At 42.2% G+C, this 22,374-nt stretch overlaps 1 protein-coding gene across 1 annotated transcript; it reads left to right on the top strand.

Annotated features, from left to right (window-relative positions):
* Nucleotides 1–420: 420 nt before the first annotated feature.
* Nucleotides 421–20,639, top strand: exoc3 (exocyst complex component 3). The gene is made up of 16 exons (XM_041802869.1): nucleotides 421–586; nucleotides 2,924–3,132; nucleotides 4,297–4,516; nucleotides 5,294–5,466; nucleotides 5,964–6,176; nucleotides 6,264–6,442; nucleotides 7,023–7,139; nucleotides 9,527–9,644; nucleotides 10,475–10,600; nucleotides 12,404–12,504; nucleotides 12,923–13,033; nucleotides 13,610–13,751; nucleotides 17,446–17,460; nucleotides 18,514–18,675; nucleotides 19,055–19,176; nucleotides 20,272–20,639. The coding sequence occupies exons 2-16, from the start codon at nucleotides 2,989–2,991 to the stop codon at nucleotides 20,465–20,467; spliced, it is 2,139 nt and encodes a 712-aa protein (XP_041658803.1). The 5' UTR covers nucleotides 421–586; nucleotides 2,924–2,988; the 3' UTR covers nucleotides 20,468–20,639.
* Nucleotides 20,640–22,374: the final 1,735 nt, after the last annotated feature.

A 22,374-nucleotide genomic window follows, 5' to 3' on the forward strand; every position in this document is an offset into this window, starting at 1 on the left:
ACACAGGAAGACACCTATACAGTATACAGCAACAGGTCAAAGATGGCAGGAAAACGTTCACTACTCGAAGGGAAGAAGCCATAATCACAGGACTCAGAATAGGACACACAGGATTAAACAGCACACTCCATATAATAGGCAAACACCCCACAGGACTTTGCTTTCACTGCAATAAACCGGAAACAGTACAGCATTGCATTATGGATTGCAGCCAATATTCACAGAAGAGACAAAAGCTTAGGGATTCACTTAAACAGCAGAATGTAAGCTTCACATTAAAATGTATACTTGGAGGAAACTTACAACAAACATATAAACCGATACTTGTATTTCTTAAAGAAACAAACCTTACTAGCAGAATCTAAGATCAACTGTCTAATCCAGAACCACACTCCAGTTCAGCAGGTGGCGGTAATGCACCTTTCAGCTGGTTTGCCAACCGCCAAAAAAACTCCAAAGAAGAAGAAGAAGAAGCAAGAAGGAAGAAGGAAGAGGAACCACAACAACAGCAGTGCTTCATAAAGCTCTCTATCTTTATTTACCAGAATGTTCTCCATCCTACGGACGGTTTTTCTCTAGGACACCGGTAAGAGGCTCTGGTTGGACGGTTGGAGTAGAGCTGGTTTACCTGGAGGTCAGGTAGCGTTAGCGTTAGCCTCCTGTGTGGTTAGCTGAGCTACTGCAGTGACATGATTATATGTAAAGGTTTAAAGTCCTCTGATAATGGAGGGATTACTGGAACATGTCGTCAAACATGTCTGCAGAGGTCTGTCTGCTGATTTTAACGGTCAGATCACTGTCAGCTAGCTAACGGTGTTACGGTGTCAGTAGTGACCGTGTTAACTGATGTCCGTCTGCTGTAGGAGTCCGTGGTTGTTCTATGTTGAAGACTGGAATACTAAACGCCTCTGTATTTAGTTTCATTACTCATTTATATTCATTATTAATGTCTGGGGTATAAATTAGAAATGTATTTTTAGCTAGGTAGACTTTAATCAACATTTACGACACTCACTGACGCAGCTGGCAGAACGTCACCATTTAACACGGTCACTATTTCAACCAATACACCTGTCATTAAAGAATATCGTCATTCTCGTGATTTCAGTGTTTGTAGCTCTTTTTTTATTAATTCCTGAACGATTTAGAAAAATAACTCTGATTTAATATGCAACCAGCTCCTCAGCTTACGTTGTTATTCAGCAAACACAAACAACAAACCCTTCTGTTTTATAACAGCAGTGTTAGGTGGATCAAACCAGGGTTGAGCTGTGAAAGCTCATCTGATTTTGGCTCAAATTAAATTTGGTCTGACTTGTTTCATTGAAGGGATCATGATTTTTATGCCACTCTCATTTGTAAGAAAAACGCTCAAAAATAAGGAAAGTAGGATATTTTATAAACTATTTTCCTAAAGATGACACTTGAATGTTTGCATGTGTAGAGCTCTGCTGTAGAAACAAGAATTAAACTGTGTTTTTTTTTTTTTTTTGCCACATTTGAAGTTTGAAAATTAATGCACCTTCTATGATTTCATGTTTGCAGCAGGAAATATCACAATTTGATCTGAGTTTTGATGAAGTGCACAGCTCTACTTCTCTTTCAGAAGGTTATTATATGAAGTATTCCTGGGGTCATTATTGTCTCAATATTCAGAGGCTCATTTAAGCCTTCTCAGATTCTGACTGCTGGATTCTGGTCTCAGATTATTTTTAAGATTTACATTAAAACCTGTTTTGGGCTCTAAATATCTAATGTTCTTAAATTTTCTGTTTGTGCTCAAAACTTTCTCCTAAATGTTTCTCTGACTTTACTCTGATTTTTCTTTAATATTTCCTCCAACTTTTCTCTGATTCTTCGAAATTTTTACAGATTTTTCTGACTTTCAGGGTTTTTTTTTTTCTTCAATTCTTCTCCTTTTTTCTGTATTTTTTGCTGATTTTCTCAGATTTTTTCTTAAAATTTTTCTCTAACTTTTCTTAGTTTTTTATCTCTAACTTTTCACTGATTGTTTCTCTGACTTTACTCTGATTTTTTTCTGTGATTTTTTTCTCTCAATGTTTTCTCTAATTTTTCTGTTTTTTTTCTCTAATTTATCTCTGAATTGTCTCTTATTTTTTCTTCTTACTTTTTCCTAATTTTTTCTGATTTTTCTCTATTTTTTCTCAGATTTTTCTGTTTTTTTTTTTCTGTTTTTCTCTGACTTTCTCCATTTTTTTTCTGTGATTTTTCTGACTCTTCTCAGGTTTTTTTCCTGATTTTTCTCTGACTTTTCTCAGTTTTCTCTCAGATTTTTCTGTCTTTTGTCAGTTTTTTGTCGGTTCTCTGACTTTTCTTTGATTTTTCTCTGACTTTTCTCAGGTTTTTATCTGACTTTTTACTGACCTCTCTGTGATTTTTCTCTGACTTTCTTTGTGCTCTAAACGTATAAAGCTCAACAGTTTCTGCCCACTTTTCAGCAGCTCTGGCAGTAATTCACCATTAAATTTCGAGATCCTTCTATTATCACTTTAAATCCACCAACCAAGCAAACAGTTTCCTGAAAACGTATATATATATATATATATATATATATATATATATATATATATATATATATGGCTCTTGTTTTAATTCTTAACCAGGTTAGAAAATAAAAATGAGAAGTTTAGAAGAACTCAGCACATACAAATAGTAAATAGCATAAAAATATTTGATCTGACATTTTTACAGTGCGGCTTTACAGGATAGAAAAAAAAAAACAATGAAAAAAAATAACTTGATATTTTCTCAAAGTAAAGTAAACATTTACAGGCTACTGTTTACTAGAATAATGACAGAATTTAATGTGCCGGACATTGAGATTAGATTAGATTAACCCTGCAGCACTAACTTTATCAAAACAATGTTAGGATTTGTCATTGTCGTATTATTTGTCCTTCAGGTCTTCAGTGCCACCTTGAGGTCTTTTGAAACGACCAGGTCGTAAATTTACAGCGTAGCATCGCTATGGAGGAGACGAGTCGGGAGGCGGTTGCCACGGCGGTGCAGCGGGTTGCAGGGATGCTGCAGCGCTCAGACCAGCTGGATAAAGTGGAGCAGTACAGACGAAGAGAGGCACGCAAGAAGGCGTCTGTAGAGGCCAGACTGAAGGTGATGAACAGTCAGATTTCTGAAGAATGAATGAAACATAAAGTCATTCCTGGTTAAACCGTCTCTTTTGTTTTTGTAGCTGTTTAATAGCTGTAGGGATTTAGACTGAAAGAGACACCTGAAATTTCCCCAAAACAAACAACAAAGGAGTTCATCAGGGGAAAGACGTGGATGGTTTTAAACTGGCCAAGTCAGTCTCCAGACCTAAACCCAATAGAACATTTTAGCTGCTAAAGAGGAGACTGAAGGGAGAAACCCCCCAAAATAAACAACAACTAAAAGAGGCTGCGGTGAAAGCCTGGGAAACATGGAAAATAAGAATGCTAAAGTTTGGTGATGTCAGAGGGTCACAAGATTGATGTAGTTATTGCAACTGAATATAAGTCTGGCTCTCTCTAGTCTGTTTTAAGCCTATCTGTTCCAATCATTTTGATCCCCTAAAAATTTGGTGCTCCGTTACAAACAATGCTATCTCCTTAGTGGTGTATCAGATCCAGATGTAAATACCTGGAAACAAAAGCTGAAATGTTGATCTTTTGTCCCGTATTCATCTTTTTATGTCAAACCTAAAAATGCTTTCAGTCTACAGCAGAAAGAAAGGAATTGGCCTCAGTGTTCACACACTTCTGGAGGTTAAAAAGGCTGAAGTTTATGACGGACCATGTCTGCTAACGTCCTTGGGCCCTCTCTGGGCCCCAGAAAGTTTCCCCCTAATCCCCGATCATAGGCAGCCTTGGGTCTAAATGGGGCTGAATCAGAGATATTTTGTGACTTTTTTGGATTGAAAATGAAATTAAACCAGATAAATGGAGGGCGCCTAAGTTTCCATGAGTGAGTTTCAGCCTGTCTGGTGGTAATTCTTTGGACTTTAGTGCTCTTGACTGAAGTTTTAGCTGTGACCTACTGCTCCTTTCTGCTTTTACCCTGGAGAGAATGTGTTATATGTTTCTGTGGTATTTAAAGCACTCCACAAACAATTTAAACAGAATGTTTAATAAGGAGAATTTATTTTAATTGTAAAGTACAAGTTAAATAAAAAGGTCCTGACATTAAATAGATCCAGCTCTTTTTTCTCTCTGTATCTTATTTTTCCATGGGTTTGATTTATGTTAAAAATCTTTGATGATAAAGTTTAGCTCTTAAAAAGTAACTGATGTCCTCCAGGCAGCGATCCAGTCCCAGCTGGACGGTGTCCGTACTGGGCTGACCCAGCTCCACTCGGCTCTGATAGATGTCAAAGACATCCAGAACTCTTTGGCTGATGTCAGTAAAGACTGGAGACAGAGCATCAACACCATCGAGAACCTCAAAGACGTCAAAGATGCTGTGGTCCAGCACAGCCAGCTGGCCTCGGCCGTGGAGAACCTGAAAAACATCTTCTCTGGTGAGATGTAGTCCTCTTTATTTAACCCTTAGGCAATGATACTCAACCTGTGGCTCTGGAGCCACATGTGGCTCTTTTGTGATGATTTGTGGCTCTTCTATGTCTTCATTTGAAATATTATTCTCATAGAAAACCTTAAAAAAGGAAACTTTGACCTCATAAATTATCCATTGGAAGACAACAGTAGGCTTTAATTTGGCTTTTAATCAATTTTTTCTGCTTTTAGCCTATTTTTGCCACTTTTGTCCTGCTTTTTGCTAGTTTTTTCTCTCCTGAATTTGCAGTTTTCTGCCAGTTTTGGCCCATTTAAGCTGCCTTTTTTCATTAGATGGCTTTTTTTTTCAAGTTTTGCTGCCCTTTTACAGCTTTTGCCCATTATTACCACCTTTATGCTGCCTTTTGCCCATTTTGGTCAATTTTCACAGATTTTTCGCTACGTTTTTGCTGCTCTTAGGTAATTTTTGCCTTTTCCGCCTGTTTTTCCTACTCTTTCTCCCCATTTTTGCCCCTTTTTTGCTACTTTTTGGCCATTTTTGCCACCTTTAACTTATTTTTACTGCCACTTTAACCTTATTTGCCACTTTTTACCTCTTAGATTGTGGCTCTTGTAAAGAAATTTTTCAGCTATTTGGCTCTTTGGTTGAGCAGGGTTGAGTAGCACTGATCCAAGGTATTGGCCAGATTTTTACACCATTCAGGACAAAAATGTCCTCTCTAGAAAAACTCTTTCTCGTCCCTGACTTCTTCTTAACGCTCTCCTTGTTTCTGTGTGCCCAGTTCCTGAGATCGTGGCAGACACTCAGCAGCTGATTGAGCAGGCGGCGCTTCTGCAGGCTCACAGGAAGCTGATGGAGCTGGAGTGTTCACGTGACGACCTCATGTATGAACAGTACCGTATGGACAGCAAGAACACCAGTGATATGCACCTCATCTCCATCTACTTTGAAGATGTAAGTCTGAGAGAGACAGGAGAAACTCAAAGCAGTCAAAAACTCATATATCCTGTCATTGATTCAGACGGTGACACTCATCCAGATTCATTAGTCATGTTTTAGTTTTGTTCAGTACCAGTAGCAGCTACAGTGAGTCTGAAACTCCAGAGTGTTACCTTTCTTAACACACCTTGGATCAGCTTGGACTCTACACGGTTCTACAACAGCAGTCAGTTTAAATTGGGTATTACTGGATAGGTGTTTTTGAGCCATTTTACCCAGAATTCTGTGGGGCTTTTAAAGGAAAAAATCTCAGACTTTAGGAGTAGTCTGCTCTCTCTGGCTTTAGCGGACCCTCATCTCCTCAGAAATCATAACAACATGATAATATCTGGGTGAAGGATTTAGAATGATGAACATGAACTTCTTGAAGATTTATGGAGAAAATCTACCGGGCTGGTGATGATGATGCTGATATTTTAGGTCTCCTTAACCTATTGTTACATCTCTCCCAGGTTCAGGGTCTGTCTGATGAGCTGGCTAAGCAGCTATGGATGGTCCTGCAGAGGTCCATGGTGACCGTCCGTCGTGACCCCACCATGCTGGTGTCGGTGGTTCGCATCATCGAGCGTGAGGAGAAAATCGACCGCCGAATGGTCGACCGTAAGAAACAGACTGGATTCATTCCTCCTGGACGGCCCAAACGCTGGAAGGACAAGATGTTTGAGGTGAGATGTGGTTGTCCTCTTAACAGCTGATCCTCCAGAGTCTCTTCTCATTCCTGAAGGTCCTTCTGTCTTCTGTTGGGGTTTTAGGTTCTGGAGGGGACGGTCAGTACCCGGATCGAGGGCACCCAGTCAGTGACCAGAGAGGCTGATAAGATGTGGCTGGTCCGTCTGCTGGAGATCACCAGGAAGTATGTGCTGGATGACCTGATCGTGGTGAAGACACTCATGGTGCAGTGTTTCCCTCCTCACTACGACACCTTCAACAGGTAACTCCATCATCGGGTAGCTCCTTCTACAGGTTAAACTTAAGCAGATAACACTTCAACAGGTAACATATTTAACAGATAACACTTCAACAGGTAACACTTTAACAGGAAACACCTTCAACAGGTAACTCCATCATCGGGTAGCTCCTTCTACAGGTTAAACTTAAGCAGATAACACTTCAACAGGTAACATATTTAACAGATAACACTTCAACAGGTAACACTTTAACAGGAAACACCTTCAACAGGTAACTCCATCATCAGGTAACTCCTTCAACAGGTTAAACTTAAGCAGGTAACATTTCAACCGGTAACACATTCAACAGATAACACTTAAGCAATTAAACTTCAACAGGTAACACATTCAGCAGTAGCTCCTTCGACAGGTTAAACTTAAGCAGATAACACTTCAACAGGTAAAGTATTCAACGGGTAACACTTTAACAGGTAACCCTTACACAAGTAACACACAAGTAACACTAAAGCAGGTAACTGTAATGAAACTTAAACCTAACATGATGTTGAACGGCCCGACATGTTTCAGGTAAATGTTGTTTACATATGTTTTAATGTTTTTCAGATTTTTCAGTCTCTACCATAACGCCGTTTCGTCTCGGGTCAAGGAGCTGGCTTCTGAGGACCTGGAGGCCAACGAGATCGTATCCCTGCTCACCTGGGTCCTGAACACGTATAAGAGGTAGAAGGATTTTGTGATAGACTTTTCAGTATGTAACCTAGTCCAGACACAGTCTGATATCACTCCCTCTTAGCTCTTTGGTGGGTAGCGAGCAGGGAAGGAGTACTGTCAAACGCATAGACTCTACAGAGCAACAGTGCTGAAAAATCTCCCACAAGGCCTAGGGAGTCATCAGAAAGATTGGAAAATCACATTAACAGTTTAATATGATAATTTATTTCAGTTGGGTGCAGTATAATTCTTCAGATGTAGAATGAGTACATACCTGCCAGCGCTCCTGTTTTTCCCAGGTTTCTCCCGTATTTTTGAGCCATCTCCTGTTTTGCCATTTCTCCCGGGAAACTCCTGGCTCTAGTAGAAATAGCTAAAAAATCATAGACACAGAATCATATATTTGGCATTTTTCCCTGAGAGCACCAAATAAAAACAACACTAAAAGCTTTCCCTGGTGGGACAGATGTCTTTGCTCTCTGCCGACCTGCTCCATCATGAGTTTGTGTGAGTTGCGGGGCAAGGGTTAGTTGTTGTGTGCGTGGCATATGGCTGCTACTAAAGAGATTAGCTTGGAATTAGCCACAGCTGCAGTTTTGTCAGAACTGGATAACATTTCTTTTTTAAAAACAAGGGCAGAGAGCAACACTGAAAGCTTTCTGTGGCAGGAAGGATGTTTCTGGCATGGGTTTGCGACCGTTACTGTGGGGTCTGCCGGTGTATCTAATGGCTGTTGCAGCGGTAGCTGTTAGCTCGGATATAGCTGTAGGACAGCGGCAGTTTAATCAGAACTGGACAACATTTCTTTCTAAAACAAGGGCAGAGAGCAACACGGAAAGCTTGTCTTGGAAGAGAACATGTTTAAGCAGGTCAGGCCAGGTTATTCATTGTATTCACCCAGAAGTTCAGCGGTAGCCCGTCAGCTCTGGAGTACTGCATGCACACGTCATTTATTCCTGTCGTTCTGATTGGCAAGTCATGATGTGACAGAATGTTCCTCCAATTACCTTTCAAGAATTTTTTTGTCCTGCCTTTCCCAGAGCTTTTTTGTGGGCGCTTTCCTCAGTGAATGTGACATGTATTCATGGCATGGGCTGATAAAACAGTTGATCTGAAGTGTCAGGTTTGCTGCTTCCTGCTGACAGGGCTTTATGTTTTAAACATCTGGAATCCTTCGATTGTTAACCCACAGACATTAGGGACAGGACAATTACACACCCCAAAAACTAATCACTCTGCCACAATTCAGTCAGGCATCTCAACAGGCACATCAGCTACATCGAACAGGTGAATATTTAAATGAAATAGGCCTCATTGTTTTTTCTTCTCCGCACAAAGAAAAACAACTCAGTCATAAACTCTCTTATTATACAGTTAACCATTTCATTGGTAAATGGATCTACAGTTTTACTTGGTGGAGAAGGCTCTGCTCTAAAGAAGCTCCCTGGGTTAGTCAGCAGCATGCTTTGACTGTCCAGGGAGAGCAAGGCTAGAAACCCTCACACAGAGAGATACATTCATGACAATGTGTACTGAATACATTAAAGTTAGTTGGAGAGCAATTAATCCATAGTAGTATGACTCTGAATAAGAGGGTGCAGCAAGCTTTATGCTATAAAGGAGGAGGCTGGGGTGGAGGAGGTTAAGCTTTGCCAGCAGCAGCATTAATGCAAGCAGGTATTAGTGAGAAGTATGTCTTATTTAAAAACTCTACTGTGTTTAGAGAAAGAGCTGTGATTGGCTGTAAGAGCTGGGAGATGATAATTGGGATCAGCTGGTTGTCAGCTGATCATGGCTAGGCGTATGACTACTAGAGGTGGGATAAAAAATCAATTCTTAGATGCATCCTGATTTGGAGGTGGACCTGAAATTTAAGTGCTGTTTAAAGGTGGGTGAACAAGGTGGCAGAACTGTTATTAACAGCGCGTTTTCACACGGACACTTTAAAGAGAGCACATAACAAAGAGGCATGGGTGACCAGGAGGTCAGACCAGGTCTGTGTGGTTTCAAACCGACTGTTTGGAAGCACCTCGGCTTCTATAACATGGACAGTGTAATTGAATTGGACAGGAGCCACGCCGTACGTAAGCTCTGTCACGCCAAATAAAAATACATTGGGAACACAACAAAGATTAGAAGCCATGTAGTTCGCTTCCACCCGGAGGAGGAGGGAATACTGCCCAGCCGCTGTTGCTAAAAGTGCCTCTGCTAACCAGCAGTCGAGAATATCCCAACAAAGCTCCCGACCTCCTGAGAAAAGGTGAAGAAAATCAACAAGTCCATCCAACACTTATTGACTAGGATTTACGCTGTACTCGGTTGTAGAGAACTAGGGCTTTCGAGCGCTGCTGCATACGTTGGAAATAAAATAAGATTAGCATGTCTGTGTGTTTCAGCATGGAGATGATGGGGCATCCAGAGCTGCTCTCAGAGTGTGACATCAACCAGCTGGAGCCTCTGCTGCCAAAGGAAGTGGTGGACAACCTGCTCAGTAAATACGTCTCAACGTTTACGGTTAGTTCTGCTCTATCACTGGAACTATCAGATCTTTACAGTCCCACTAACAGACCCAGTCCTACTGACAGTCTCAGTCCTACTGACAGTCTCAGTCCTACTGACTGACCCAGTCCTACTGACTGACCCAGTCCTACTGACGGACTCAGTCCCACTAACGGACCCAGTCCTACTGACAGTCTCAGTCCTACTGACAGACCCAGTCCTACTGACTGACCCAGTCCTACTGACGGACTCAGTCCCACTGACTGACCCAGTCCTACTGACAGTCTCAGTCCTACTGACAGTCTCAGTCCTACTGACAGACCCAGTCCTACTGACGGACTCAGTCCCACTGACTGACCCAGTCCTACTGACTGACCCAGTCCTACTGACGGACTCAGTCCCACTGACTGACCCAGTCCCACTGACAGACCCAGTCCTACTGACAGACTCAGTCCCACTGACTGACCCAGTCCCACTGACTGACCCAGTCCTACTGACGGACTCAGTCCTACTGACTGACCCAGTCCCACTGACGGACTCAGTCCTACTGACAGACCCAGTCCCACTAACGGACCCAGTCCCACTGATGGACCCAGTCCTATTGACAGACCCAGTCCCACTGACAAACTCAGTCCCACTAACGGACCCAGTCCTACTGACGGACTTAGCCCTACTGACAGTCTCAGTCCCTACTGACTGACCCAGTCCTACTGATGGACTCAGTCCCACTGATGGACCCAGTTCTACTGACAGTTTTCAGTCTAACATCAGACGGTCTCTGTCTCAGTCTTCAGACCGTCCCTGTCTCTATCCTCAGTCTAAGATCAGACTCTCTCTGTCTTCAGTCTAACATCACAGGCTGGCTGAGGAAAGCTCTGGAAACAGACAAGAAGGACTGGCAGAAGGACACTGAGCCTGAGGCAGACCAGGACGGATACTACCAGACCACGCTGCCCGCCATTGTCTTTCAGGTAAGAAACAAAGTTCACATCGGCAGACTCCCACAGATGTTCATTCTAGATTCCTCAGTCTGATGGAGTTCGGATCCTTGATCACTGATCAGATCATTCAGAGCCCCCTCACTGTTTCAGCATGATGCTACAGTCCATTAAATTCATTTTTATTCTCATTAATCTACACTCAGTACTCCATCATGACAAAGAGAACATGGAATTATTTTTTGGAGATTTAACAAAACTAAATAAACAGGAATGTCACATTAGCATTAGTATTCAGACCCTTTCCTTGGTTCTTGATTGAAGTTTCTTTGGCAGTCATTACAGTCTTTTGATTATGAACCAACAAGCTCTAACACCTGGACTGGAAGATTTTCTGCTCTTCGTCTTCGATAATCCTCCTTAGCTCAGTCAGGTTGGATGGGGACCGTTGGTGGACAGACATTTTCAGGTCTCTCCAGAGATGTTGGACAGGGTTCAGGTCAGGGCTCTGGGCCCCTCTAGGACATTCTCAGAGTCCTCCCTAAAACACTCCTGTCTTGTCCTGGCTGTGGTCTTAGGGTCACTGTCAGGGCAGAAGGTGAACCTTTGCTCCAGTCTGAGGTCCAGAAGCCCAGACCCGGCTGCTGAGAAACACCCCCACATCATGATGCTGCCACCACCAAGCTTCAATGTTGGGATGGTTTTGGACAGGCGGTGAGCAGTTCCTGGTTGTTCAAGAACTGAAGCCAAACAGAGAGAGAGAGAGAGAGGGGGAAGATCAGCGCTATCAGTCTGAGCTTATTAACAGTTTGGTTTTTGCCTCAAAACAATGTAAAGACAATCAGTCAGACTGCAGGTGGAGTAGTGATTGTGGATGAGGTCAATGAGGGCTCCAAATGCCGCGTCCTCAAGGGAAGCTTGGTTGTGGTGAAAGGCAAATCCTCTGCTGCGCTGAGCTGCCGTGCCGAGTCAAACCAAGAAGAGCCAAGCAGCTCAATGTAATGGACAAGCCCCATATAGCAGTTGAATATCAGAACAAATCCTGGTAGTCCTGGTATCAGAAGAAGGTAAGGGTCCAGCAAACAAAACCAGAAAACCTTGACCTCATGCTCCCAAAGCACCCTAATTCAACAGTTTATCATCTCTGGAGAAACATATCGTGCGTTTGGTATGTTTTTTCTTATGTCAGGCATGGGTGGTGTATTCAAGAAAGCCCCCCCCCCCCCCCCAGACATTGGTCTGGTAGACTATATGAAGCAAAACAAGCGCACCCACATGGTGCTCTCTTAATCTGATGTATTTGTCTGTCAGGAACCTTCCTCATTATGCCTTTATCTGTACAAACTCGTCCGTGCTCTGAATCTGCCACAGATTTCTTCACAGCACGATGATCACGCTTAATTTTTACTGAAATATCTCATGTTTTCATTCCTTGTCCAAGGCATTGCACTATTTGAGGCTTTTCAGCAGCAGGGATCCTTTTTCTTTCCCATATTGCTGAAACCTGTGGCCTGCTTTATAATGTGGAACATCCTTCTTAAGTAGTTTTCCTTTAACTGAGCTCACCTGGTAAACTAATGATCACAGGTGTCTGAGCTTGACTGATTCAGTAAAATGTCTAAAATCTTTGTCATGACAGGTTCTGAGTGAAGATGTATGAGAATAAACATGAATTTGATCAACGTTGGCATCAGGCTGAAACAGTGAGGGAGGTCTGCATGCTCTCTAAATGACCTGTGTGCATTGATAACTAGTCTAGAGTGGAAACAGAAACCCGGCCTTTGGTATATCAGTCTTTAATTTAACTTAAATCTCTCTTCTCTCTCTCCTCTGCAGATGTTTGAACAGAACCTGCAGGTTGCTGCTCAGATTGATGGAGATTTCAAAGAGCAGGTCCTGAAGCTCTGTCTGAAACAGATGAACTCTTTCCTGGTCAGGTACAGCGTTTTTAACTGAACATTTTCTCTCTATGATTCAGTCAAGGCCATCGTACCTTTGTCTAAGAGAAGCTGGCCTGCCCCAGACCCACAGATCCACCTGGAAGTAGACATGATAGACTGGAGTCAGAAATCCAGCTCAGTTTTATTCTGGTCATCCATAAGGTCTAACAGAATAGCCTCACACCTCTGTGAACAGTAAACTATGTCACTGGTGTGAAACGGGACTCTAGTTGGTGTTTAAACAACCTCAGAGCAGACCACGCCTCTCACTGAGGTCTTAGTCCACATGAACCAGGGAGGCTGGCCTTCTTTATAGGCTGTGGTCTCATAAAGGGTTAACGTGTTTACATCTGAACCAGCTCACTAAGAGAGGCTCCTCTGTACTAACCTCACCTGTGTGTGTGTTGTTGTCCAGGTACAGAGAGGAGGCGGTGGCTTACAAAGAGGATCATCTGAGAGACCGACAGCTGCCTCAGTGTTACGTTCAGTACATGATCGCCATCATTAACAACTGCCAGACGTTCAAGTAAGACTAAGACATGAACCAGAGCCTCCATTCACTCATTCATTTACACGCCACCAGCAAAGCAAATTCAATAGATTTTATAGATAGATTTGATCAAATTATTTATTTTTCTGTGCTCTGTAATGTCTGCATTTGAAATAATCATCTAGAATTTATAAAAGAAATCAGATGTTATTTCTCTTGTTTCTGTCTAAACAGATAGGCTTTAACAATAACAGTTTAAGAGTAACTCAAGCCAGAGTTGATGTTAAGGCTAACTAAAGCCCAAATTTAACTTTAAGGGTAGCTAAAGCCAGAGTTTTATATATAGACTAACTAAAGTCAGAGTGTAAACTGATTAATAAGAGTTAACTGACTAAAGTTCCACTGATGAGCTCTATGGATTTTTCAAGCAGAACCAGGCTTACAGCGCTATGATGGGTTAATCTACATATATGATCTGGTTTTCATCGTTGTCAGAAGCCACTGTTGTAAATTAATATGGATTTATTTCCCAGCACTAATCTCTACTGTATTCATCAGACCTGTGATCTCTCATGCCTTTGATTTCTGACTGTTGTGGACTGTGTTCCTCAGAGAGTCCATCAATAGTCTGAAGAGGAAGTACTCTCAGTCTTCAGAGCCCACCGACAGTGATGCGGCCATCGAGAGAACCCTCAACGAGGTGGCCAAGGAGGGATGTCAGTTCCTTCTGGATGAAGTCTTCTTAGATCTGGAAGTAAGAGAGGATCCCACCAGATTAACACGTAGCATACCAGTAACAATCCAGCTAGCACACTGAAAACACTACAGCTATTAGCATACCAGTAACAATCCAGCTAGCACACTGAAAACACTACAGCTATTAGCATACCAGTAACAATCCAGCTAGCACACTGAAAACACTACAGCTATTAGCATACCAGTAACAATCCAGCTAGCACACTGAAAACACTACAGCTATTAGCATACCAGTAACAACACGACTAACACTGAAAACACTACAGCTATTAGCATACCAGTAACACCACGACTAACACTGAAAACACTACAGCTATTAGCATACCAGTAACAACACGACTAACACTGAAAACACTAAAGCTATAGAGTGGTGCAGTCATGACGTAATTTTGTAGGCAAACCTGGAAGTTAGCATTACATTGGTTCCCTCGGTGCTGAGCCTATGGGATTTTTCAATGGGTTTTTGGATTATTGCTGAAAATAAGATCTGTGTCCAATAAAAGTTTATGAAACTTACATGTTTTGTTCATAAAGATAATCTTCATAAACTGATAATATAAGAATCCTCTGGTTTGTTAATCTAACTGGCGAAAGTTGTTGTTGATGTTTTTGGACTATTTTCAACACTGTATCAGTGTTGACACTGTATGCTGTTGCCAAATGTTGTGATTCCTGCCACACCCCAAATTCCCTACGGGGACAAATAAACTAACTAACTAAAAAGCTAACGTCATGCTATATTGAACTACAACACAGTCGACTGAATTAATGTAATCACCCGCAGTTAAAACTGAACGGCTCAGTTGCTGCACTTCGGATGATGACATATGTAGTCCTTGTTAGCAATCTTTTAGCAACCGCCTTTATTAAGACGTGAAAAGATACACAATTCAAAGATGGGACACGTTTCAGATGCATTTTATGTCGTAGGAAGAAAAACGTAAAACTCTCCTGAACTTGTTTTTACCAGAGGCCATTATTTTAGGTATTTAACCGAAAACACATTCAAAGTTCCTAAAGACTTTCAGATAAAGGAACTGGAAGGGCTAAAATGCTAACTTACTTCCGCATTTTAGGACTCATTCCTGCACCAATCTATTAGCATACCAGTAACACCACGACTAACACTGAAACACTACAGCTATTAGCATACCAGTAACAACACGACTAACACTGAAACACTACAGCTATTAGCATACCAGTAACAACACGACTAACACTGAAATACTACAGCTATTAGCATACCAGTAACACCACGACTAACACTGAAACACTACAGCTATTAGCATACCAGTAACAACACGACTAACACTGAACCACTACAGCTATTAGCATACCAGTAACACCACGACTAACACTGAAACACTACAGCTATTAGCATACCAGTAACAACACGACTAACACTGAAACACTACAGCTATTAGCATACCAGTAACACCACGACTAACACTGAAACACTACAGCTATTAGCATACCAGTAACACCACGACTAACACTGAAACACTACAGCTATTAGCATACCAGTAACAACACGACTAACACTGAAACACTACAGCTATTAGCATACCAGTAACAACACGACTAACACTGAAACACTACAGCTATTAGCATACCAGTAACAACACGACTAACACTGAAACACTACAGCTATTAGCATACCAGTAACACCATGACTAACACTGAAACACTACAGCTATTAGCATACCAGTAACAACACGACTAACACTGAAACACTACAGCTATTAGCATACCAGTAACACCATGACTAACACTGAAACACTACAGCTATTAGCATACCAGTAACACCATGACTAACACTGAAAACACTACAGCTATTAGCATACCAGTAACAACACGACTAACACTGAAACACTACAGCTATTAGCATACCAGTAACAACACGACTAACACTGAAACACTACAGCTATTAGCATACCAGTAACACCATGACTAACACTGAAACACTACAGCTATTAGCATACCAGTAACAACACGACTAACACTGAAAACACTACAGCTATTAGCATACCAGTAACACCACGACTAACACTGAAACACTACAGCTATTAGCATACCAGTAACAACACGACTAACACTGAAAACACTACAGCTATTAGCATACCAGTAACACCACGACTAACACTGAAACACTACAGCTATTAGCATACCAGTAACAACACGACTAACACTGAAAACACTACAGCTATTAGCATACCAGTAACACCATGACTAACACTGAAACACTACAGCTATTAGCATACCAGTAACACCATGACTAACACTGAACACACTAAAGCTATTAGCATACCAGTAACACCACGACTAACACTGAAACACTACAGCTATTAGCATACCAGTAACACCACGACTAACACTGAAACACTACAGCTATTAGCATACCAGTAACACCACGACTAACACTGAAAACACTACAGCTATTAGCATACCAGTAACAACACGACTAACACTGAAACACTACAGCTATTAGCATACCAGTAACACCATGACTAACACTGAAAACACTACAGCTATTAGCATACCAGTAACACCATGACTAACACTGAAAACACTACAGCTATTAGCATACCAGTAACAACACGACTAACACTGAAAACACTACAGCTATTAGCATACCAGTAACACCATGACTAACACTGAAAACACTACAGCTATTAGCATACCAGTAACAACACGACTAACACTGAAACACTACAGCTATTAGCATACCAGTAACACCATGACTAACACTGAAACACTACAGCTATTAGCATACCAGTAACACCATGACTAACACTGAAAACACTACAGCTATTAGCATACCAGTAACAACACGACTAACACTGAACACACTACAGCTATTAGCATACCAGTAACAACACGACTAACACTGAAACACTACAGCTATTAGCATACCAGTAACACCATGACTAACACTGAACACACTAAAGCTATTAGCATACCAGTAACACCACGACTAACACTGAAACACTACAGCTATTAGCATACCAGTAACACCATGACTAACACTGAAACACTACAGCTATTAGCATACCAGTAACAATCCAGCTAGCACACTGAAAACACTACAGCTATTAGCATACCAGTAACAATCCAGCTAGCACACTGAAAACACTACAGCTATTAGCATACCAGTAACAACACGACTAACACTGAAAACACTACAGCTATTAGCATACCAGTACAACACGACTAACACTGAACACACTACAGCTATTAGCATACCAGTAACAACACGACTAACACTGAACACACTACAGCTATTAGCATACCAGTAACAACACGACTAACACTGAAACACTACAGCTATTAGCATACCAGTAACACCACGACTAACACTGAAACACTACAGCTATTAGCATACCAGTAACACCACGACTAAGCACGGATTTGCTTAGGGACTTCTACCTTTGGGGTTCTCTGAATGTTGTTCTGCTCTCTTTGCCTCTTGTGGAATCCTGCTGTTTAATTTTTCTACATGTCAAAGCACTTTGTAATCCCTCTTTTAGTTATTATAGTTATTTTGATTATAGAAGTATTTAAAGAAAATGTAAAAGCCTAAGAGTTGTGTAAATGTCTTGTACCATTCTGAACTGATCTTTCTCTGATATTTGATTAGAGCACTGATTTGAAAACCTTTACCAACCTGTTTTTACATCTGATCCTCCAGCAAGAAACCCTTCAACCAGGTACCAGAACAGACTCTGTCTCTGATGAGGATTAAACCAGGTACCAGAACAGGCTCTGTCTCTGATGAGGATTAAACCAGGTACCAGAGCAGACTCTGTCTCTGATGAGGATTAAACCAGGTACCAGAACAGACTCTGTCTCTGATGAGGATTAAACCAGGTACCAGAGCAGGCTCTGTCTCTGATGAGGATTAAACCAGGGACCAGAGCAGGCTCTGTCTCTGATGAGGATTAAACCAGGTACCAGAGCAGACTCTGTCTCTGATGAGGATTAAACCAGGTACCAGAGCAGGCTCTGTCTCTGATGAGGATTAAACCAGGTACCAGAGCAGACTCTGTCTCTGATGAGGATTAAACCAGGTACCAGAACAGACTCTGTCTCTGATGAGGATTAAACCAGGTACCAGAGCAGGCTCTGTCTCTGATGAGGATTAAACCAGGGACCAGAGCAGGCTCTGTCTCTGATGAGGATTAAACCAGGTACCAGAGCAGACTCTGTCTCTGATGAGGATTAAACCAGGTACCAGAGCAGGCTCTGTCTCTGATGAGGATTAAACCAGGTACCAGAGCAGACTCTGTCTCTGATGAGGATTAAACCAGGTACCAGAGCAGACTCTGTCTCTGATGAGGATTAAACCAGGTACCAGAGCAGACTCTGTCTCTGATGAGGATTAAACCAGGTACCAGAGCAGACTCAGTCTCTGATGAGGATTAAACCAGGTACCAGAGCAGACTCTGTCTCTGATGAGGATTAAACCAGGTACCAGAGCAGACTCTGTCTCTGATGAGGATTAAACCAGGGACCAGAGCAGACTCTGTCTCTGATGAGGATTAAACCAGGTACCAGAGCAGGCCCTGTCTCTGATGAGGATTAAACCAGGTACCAGAGCAGGCCCTGTCTCTGATGAGGATTAAACCAGGTACCAGAGCAGACTCTGTCTCTGATGAGGATTAAACCAGGTACCAGAGCAGACCCTGTCTCTGAGTGTTTCCTGTAATTATGTCTGTTTCATTCTGAAAATGAACATCTGCCTTGACGTCTGTTACCTGTAGGAGATGACCAGTGAAGCTCTTCGCCGGGTCGTTATGGAGTACATCAAAGCAGTGATGCAAAGGAGGATCACCTTTAAATCTGCTGATGAGAGGAGAGAGGGAGCTGAGAGAATGATAAAAGAGGCTGACCAGTTCAAATTCCTCTTTAAGAAACTGTCTGCTGTGAGTATCAGACCACCAGCTCTGACTCTGTGATCATACGAGTTCACTAGGTATTATCTAGCGTTGACTGTCAACAGATAGAGAGGCTAGCAGACAGGGCCGTGTCTGACCATTGGGTTTCAGTATTCGTCATTGTCCTGTCTGTGGGTCAGTATCACCAACCACCATGAAGGGTTAAATCCTTCAGTCCACATGTTATCTCTTTAATAGGTCTGAACACCTTTAGTAATGGAACAAAATCATTATTATTAGCCTCTGTTTAAAAGAACAGACATCACATGAATATGTCCAGAATGTAGCAGAAATACTGAGCCAGATCACACAATATCATACATTTAAAGAGAAGAAACCTCTGTAGCAGCTGATGATTGTCTTTCAGGGTGAAGACACTGACACACTCTGTGGCGCCATCACTGCCATTGCTGAAGTTTTCAAGCTAACTGATCCCACACTGCTGTACCTGGAAGTTTCTACTCTAGGCTCCAAGTACCCAGATATCAGGTAGGTTCAAGAGCACACCTGTACCCCAGCCATCAATAGGGCTCCTCTATGATCTGTAATGCATTGGTCAGATTGTTTGCATGACATCAGGTAGACGAAACAGAATCTTTTTGAGCCATTACATTCAGCATTATCAGACACCCCTCTAGGGTGTTTTTGAGCCCTTATTATCAGCATTATCAGACCCCTTTCCAGGGTGTATTTTGAGCCCTTATTATCAGCGTTATCAGACACCTTTCTAGGGTGTTTTTGAGCCCTTATTATCAGCATTATCAGACCCCTTTCCAGGGTGTATTTTGAACCCTTAATATCAGCGTTATCAGACACCTTTCTAGGGTGTTTTTGAGCCCTTATTATCAGCATTATCAGACACCTTTCTAGGGTGTTTTTGAGCCCTTATTATCAGCATTATCAGACACCTTTCTAGGGTGTTTTTGAGCCCTTATTATCAGTGTTATCAGACCCCTTTCTAGGGTGTTTTTTTGAACCCCTATTATCAGTGTTATCAGACCCCTTTCTAGGGTGTTTTTTGAACCCTTATTATCAGCATTATCAGACACCACTCTAGGTTTTTTTTGAACCCTTATTATCAGCATTATCAGACACCTCTTTAGGATTTTTTGAGCCCTTAATATCAGCATTATCAGACACCTCTCTAGGATTTTTTGAGCCCTTATTATCAGCATTATCAGAAACCTCTCTAGGATTTTTTGAGCCCTTAATATTAGCGTTATCAGACACCTCTCCAAGGTTTTTTGAGCCCTTATTATCAGCATTATTAGACACCTCTCTAGGATTTTTTGAGCCCTTAATATTAGCGTTATCAGACACCTCTCCAAGGTTTTTTGAGCCCTTATTATCAGCATTATTAGACACCTCTCTAGGATTTTTTGAGCCCTTAATATTAGCGTTATTAGACACCTCTCCAAGGTTGTTTGAACCTTATTATCAGCGTTATCAGACACCTTTAGGGGTTTTTTATCCCTTATTATCAGCGTTAACAGGCCCCTCTCTAAGGTTTTTTTTTAACCCTTTATATCAGCATTATCAGATCCCTCTCTGAGTTTCATTTTCATCCCTTCCTTTCCCCTGTAGGGAGGATCACATCCAGGCATTACTATCGGTGCGTGGTGATGCTAGTAGGGAAATGCGTCAGCAGATCATCGGGAGTCTGAGCGAGAACAAGGTTTCTTCCTTTGGTGTGACCCAGCCCATCTTTAAAGACATCCCTGTTCCAACCATCACCATGACCGCCATGACCTCCATGGCTACTGCAAAGCTGCTGAAGTAATGTTGATCCACACTAAGCTATTGGACGTTCAGCACCTTGAGCACCTTCAGCTAACCTGTTTCTGATTGTTTCATATTTCATGTTTCAAGCCTTTGTTTGTGTCGATCTTTGTTCTGTATTGTCCTCCTGATCACGTCTGCTTTAACTCAGAATAAAATTAGAGATAAGTTAACTGTGGTGTGACTGCTGATTGTAGAAATAACCTGGAGTTTCTAAAGGAGTTCCCCCCCACCCTACTGGATCTGTTCCTGGAACTCTGATCTTCACCTATCACCCAGCTGGAGATCCAGACCATGACACAGAACTCAGGTCTCAGTCTGGAGTTTACCATACTTATAAGACCTCACAGTCTCCGGATCCCAGTCCAGTAGAGCAGCCATTCAGGTTGATTCTGCTTGTTTCTCAAACTGAAACTCTGATTTCTCTCTGTGGTGCACAAAACTTTCTCAGAGCTCAAAATGTGTTTGGTCAAGAGTTCCTTTATGCCTTAGTAGCGTGGCACTGTATGGTAAAGGGATACTGCAGCTCCCAAGTACTAGTTAAACAGAAGAGTTCATGTGCAATAACGTTGGAACAGCATTATCAGGGAGCAAAGATAAGAATAATCAGTAACATGGTTCCAAATCCAACTTGTTCGTTAAAATGTGCAGTCCATCAGTGGAAAACACCAACATTTGACCAAAACTAGTTTGTAGTACATTTTAGAGGGTGGTACCAAGACACTTTTTTTCTCATCTAGTCCTGATACATATATGTATCTACTCTTGTGCATGTAGGTCTTACCCAGTCCCCTTTCTCACTTATGGAGACTCCATGAGGCCCCTGTGTGATGGACTTGCAAAATTCCACCACCAGATGGTTATTTCCACTGGGGGACAGTTTGGGGAGTTCTTGAGCTTAAGGCCCCCAAAACAAGCCACAAAGAGAAGAAAAAAGAAGATTCTTTCAACTTCAGTAAGGTCCTTGCACCGGTCCATTCTCTGGCCTGAACTGGAAGTAGGAAGTGGAACCAAAAAAAGGCAGTAGACGAGGCAGAGGTAGCTCTAAGACGTGCTAAGATCGTAGGAAACAGAGGATGCCCGAGGCTTGGTTCAGGCAAAATGGCATGGAGCAAAATAGGTCCTTAAGAAAGAAGGAGGCTGGTAGTGGAGCAGGTACGTAGACAGGAGGAAGTAGTGAGGTGTACTAAGGTTCTAAAGATAGAAGGAGACTGACAGTGGAGCAGGTACGTAGACAGGAGGAAGTAGTGAGGTGTACTAAGGTTCTAAAGATAGAAGGAGATTGATAGTGGAGCAGGTACGTAGACAGGAGGGAGTAGTGAGGTGTACTAAGGTTCTAAGATAGAAGGAGACTGGTAGTGGAACAGGAATCGGGGTAGGAGTTTTAAGGCTATGGCGCAGGCTAAGCAGGGACAGTGGATGAACTAGACGGCGACTTAGTGTAGAGAAGAGGAACCCGATTTGGAGGGGCCTATGGAGTTTGGAGGATAGTTGGGTCAAATCTCTGTTACGGACTACCTATGATGTTCTTAACCTTGCAGAGCAGATGGATTCGCCTGTTTCCGTGTTTCTGACTGGTGAATCCATCTTACAAAGCTCCCGTCTAAACCGTTTGGGCCCGGTTAGAAAATGACAGGACCAATCAGTGTCGGGGGGCAGTACTTTCAGGCGCGTTGGAGTCGTGAAGCAAGGCCAGTGCAATTATGGCAGAAGAGATTAGCGTGGATGCTGCTAAAGTGCCAGTTTTATCAGAACTTGACAACATTTCTTCATTAAAAGAATCACCCCAGAATCTGAAACACTGGGCTGACGGGGACCTCTTGTCCTTTGTGCTCAGATACAGCAACTGGGAGGCACATTTTGACAGGATGTAAGATAAGTTTGTCTCAAGGTTGGTATACATGGAGT

Source organism: Cheilinus undulatus, linkage group 13 (genome assembly GCF_018320785.1).
Source record: "Cheilinus undulatus linkage group 13, ASM1832078v1, whole genome shotgun sequence".
Taxonomy (NCBI): domain Eukaryota; kingdom Metazoa; phylum Chordata; class Actinopteri; order Labriformes; family Labridae; genus Cheilinus; species Cheilinus undulatus.

What these genes read in the sequence shown, in the direction of transcription:
- exoc3 (XM_041802869.1), top strand. Translation starts at nt 2,989, where the DNA reads ATGGAGGAGACGAGTCGGGAGGCGGTTGCCACGGCGGTGCAGCGGGTT. An exon ending in CACTACGACACCTTCAACAG is followed by an intron (nt 6,443 to 7,022) that starts GTAACTCCATCA and finishes AATGTTTTTCAG; the next exon opens with ATTTTTCAGTCTCTACCATA. An exon ending in TCCAAGTACCCAGATATCAG is followed by an intron (nt 19,177 to 20,271) that starts GTAGGTTCAAGA and finishes TTTCCCCTGTAG; the next exon opens with GGAGGATCACATCCAGGCAT.